The following is a 3,295-nucleotide window of genomic DNA, read 5'->3' as shown; positions in this document are numbered from 1 at the left end:
CTGTGCTGCTATGGGGTCTTTGTAACACTTTAGGATTTTCCTGTGTAGATGAAACTTCTAGAGATCTTAAAATAGGCATTTTGTCCCTGAAACACACTTTTTAATTCATGGATTGCACTGAGCATAGGGAAAGCAGAAGTGGAAAAGACCCTTTAGAATTTTCAGCCTCTAGGTTTTCAACCACGGAGACAGAAATTAGACCAACTTAGAGCTTTCAAAATTAGTTTTCCCTACATTTTCAGATAAAAATCTTCTTTTTTGTATTTATGTGATTATCCATGTTAAACAAGGTAAAAATTACCTTGATACCAGTTAGTACCAATTACACTTTAGAGCCCACTAGAAGCTGGTTATCTCTGTATTTTCCTTCTGCTCCGGAAATATTATTTCTCACTTGTCATCATGCCTTGTCCCCAGCATCCCACCTCTGACACTTGAGCTCCTGACAGGCCCCTGAAGGAATGAAGCTTCGGCACCGGGGTAGCCCTGAGCTCTCTGTATCCAGCACTCCTTAGCCTTACCTCGCTAACTGTGCCCTGCTAGTCAAAACGCCTAACCACGAGTGCGAGATGTGCCATCTCCAGCAGGAACCAGGGGCTGCTCCCTGCAGGAATGAAGAAGAGAAATGAGGAAGGTGGAGCTGGAGTAGCTGCAAATGGTTTTCAATTAGTGGGTCCTTCTTTGTTGCTGTAAAGAGAGGGGATTAGAGGCAGGTCACAGGCCAAGAGATAAAACCTCCTGAAATAGGAGCTTAGGCAGTGCCTCGGTGGGCAGCTGGTGGTCTGGGAGCGCTGCGCTCTGTGGCTGTCTGGGGTGCTGTGTGCCTTGCCTTTAAAAAAAGAAGGGGGGAGAGAAAAAAAGGGCGGTGTGGGCCAAGTGGCTAGAGGTGAGACACCCTGTGTGACCCACCATGGCAAGGGGGGTTCTCCGTGCCCTAGTGCTGCTGCTGGCCCTGCGATGCAGCCCTGGGCAGGCCGGGGAGTACTGCCACGGCTGGGCCGGCAGCGTGCAGCGCTGGCACCGCGGCTTCCAGTGCCCCGAGCGTTACGATGGCCCGGACGCCACTCTGTGCTGCGGGACCTGCAGCTTGCGCTACTGCTGCGCGTCCCGAGAGGCCCGCCTGGACCAGGGCCGGTGCCCTGGTGACCACCAGCAGCCCAGCCCCAGGCCTCCGGTGCCAGGTAAGCTTCCCGCGCCTCTAGCAGATGGAGGGGCGGCATATCAGATGTGCTTTCTTCTTTTTGCATCCCCTGGACCAACCTTCCCTTGGTGGCGTCAGCCAGATCCTTCCTCTGTTTCTCTGCCCTTCAGAGCTCCAAGCTGTAACCATTGCGGCAGAAAGGCGTGGAGCCTTGGCACAGTGCTTATTTGGGTGGCTGCATGGGCCAAAGCCAGTCAGTAGCCTTCACTGGGAAGAGAGAATAACTTGGGGCTTCACTCAAAAGACTTTTCTGTCAGTCCCACTCTTAGAAAAGCCTCTAAGCTACTAACAGAGTAACCTGGCAACACCTCTGATGTTTATGTCCCTGGTGGAACATGTGTGTTGCTAACCTGTTCTGTTAATGCATGTGGATGCCTCGAAGTAACGCACTTAAGTTCTGGCTTGTAAAAATGCTTGTAGCCCTCAAACCCAGATTCCATAGGCAACCCAACAGCAGTTTAGGTACTAACTGTAAAACTCAGTTACAAGTCTGAATTTCTACTTCATCATGCACAAGTGAATAGTACCTGTGACATTTGAGTACTGGAACAGCCCCTGCACGGATATTAATGGCAGATGCTACAGGACTGACTGGTCTGACCCTCTGTACTTCAGGCTTTTTTAAAGGAGCCTGCCGTAGCAACTGCCTTGTTGCTAAGTTTCTAATCTTGCTGCAGCAAGAGAAGAGTTGAGAGTAACACTACTCCGGGCTGCTCCCTCGTGCATGCATGTCTTAAGGAATGAAGAACAGAATATAACCTAGAATACCCCATGAACAAATGGTTGGCTAATGTCACTCTTACATTTTCAGTGCCTGTGTACCTGCCGTTCCTTCTTGTTGGGTCTGTATTTGTGGCATTTGTTGTTGGCGGTGCCTGTGTTGGAATTTGCTGCTGCAAATGCCTAAAATCCCAGGATGAGGGGCAACAAAGAGGACTTGCACCTGGCCAGACTTGGCTGCTAGAACCTGATCTTCCTTCTCCCCTCTCCAGTTCCAGTTCTGCCACCAGAAGCTCACTGAATGGTGGTCTTCAGACCAACAACATCTGTATGACTCTAGCTCCATCCCTTCCTATTATTGGGTTGGCTGAAGATGCTCGGTTCTTAAGTCTGCCACCTGCCAGTGGGCAACTCTTACACCCTTCACACGCTAACCACAGAATACCAACTGATCGTACCGCAATAACGGCTCCAGCATCTTTCCTTAAAAGAGCAATTTATGGACACAGTGCTAATGCATCCCCTCTTGGGGTAACACAGGGTGACCAAATGATGTACTCGGGAGTTCATGTCTGAGAAGACGACACATCAGCGTACAGCCTGAACTGGATGCTACTTCACTATTATAGAAAGTTCTTTGGGACTGAAACGCAGACTTTCAAATGTCTGACGCTATTAGGAAGTACATCAATTTTGGCTTTTTACAGCTCTGAAGAAGACATTTTAGAACTTCTTTTAGGTTCTTGGTTTTTTTAACTGGTATTATTTTAATGCTATTGAAAAGGCAAGATTCTGAGGCCTGTATACCTGTTCAAGGAATGACTGAAACTGTAGAAATCAGTTTCACCCTTCCCTGGTCCTTTCAAGCTGCTATACCATGCTCTAGGGGACACGTCAGAGGACTCCTTTTCAGTTTCTGTAGCTGTGTCACTTCTCAGCAAGCACAGGAAGGCTGTATTTAATCTACACACTTTTACCAGTAAATTGATGCATGACAGTAAAACACTGCCTGTGACTTGCCTGGCCCTGATGAACTATCAGTTAAGTGCTGCTAAAGGAGCAACTTCTAGCCCTAATTTCAGTAAAATGTACATTTCGCACAGATCTTCAGGGAAGGTAATAAAACATATGTGTTGCTTCCTGTTTTCTGGTGGCTTAGTGGTCTTTTCTTTCTTTACATAACTGGACACTTCAAATGGGCGAAGAATTACAGGGTAAGGTAAGAACAAAATAAGACTTAAATCAGTTTTCTGAGAATGTGCTGGAAGAGCTTGCCTACTTTGACTCCTTGTTAAGATGCATGCAGTCTGACTGCAGCCATCCCCTTCACAGCAGGGCACTGATAGGAAGAAGTTGTCAAAATATACTACTCGC

The 3,295-nt window shown here is 47.9% G+C and overlaps 1 protein-coding gene across 1 annotated transcript; it reads left to right on the top strand.

Moving 5' to 3' along the window:
• Positions 1-910: 910 nt before the first annotated feature.
• LOC142043297 (protein shisa-1-like) lies at positions 911-2,497 on the top strand. The gene is made up of 2 exons (XM_075054294.1): positions 911-1,181; positions 2,013-2,497. Exons 1-2 carry the CDS (start codon positions 911-913, stop codon positions 2,495-2,497), a joined length of 756 nt encoding a protein of 251 aa, XP_074910395.1.
• The last annotated feature ends 798 nt before the right edge of the window (positions 2,498-3,295 follow it).

The sequence above is a fragment of the Buteo buteo genome, chromosome 22 (assembly GCF_964188355.1).
Source record: "Buteo buteo chromosome 22, bButBut1.hap1.1, whole genome shotgun sequence".
NCBI lineage: Eukaryota > Metazoa > Chordata > Aves > Accipitriformes > Accipitridae > Buteo > Buteo buteo.
The sequence above is the reverse complement of the archived record's forward strand: the minus strand, read 5'-3'. Positions and strand labels throughout refer to the sequence as shown.

Excerpts from the sequence above, each read along its gene's own strand:
- LOC142043297 (XM_075054294.1), top strand. The coding sequence starts at position 911 with ATGGCAAGGGGGGTTCTCCGTGCCCTAGTGCTGCTGCTGGCCCTGCGA. Across the intron at positions 1,182-2,012 it reads CCCCAGGCCTCCGGTGCCAG|TGCCTGTGTACCTGCCGTTC; the intron begins GTAAGCTTCCCG and ends TTACATTTTCAG.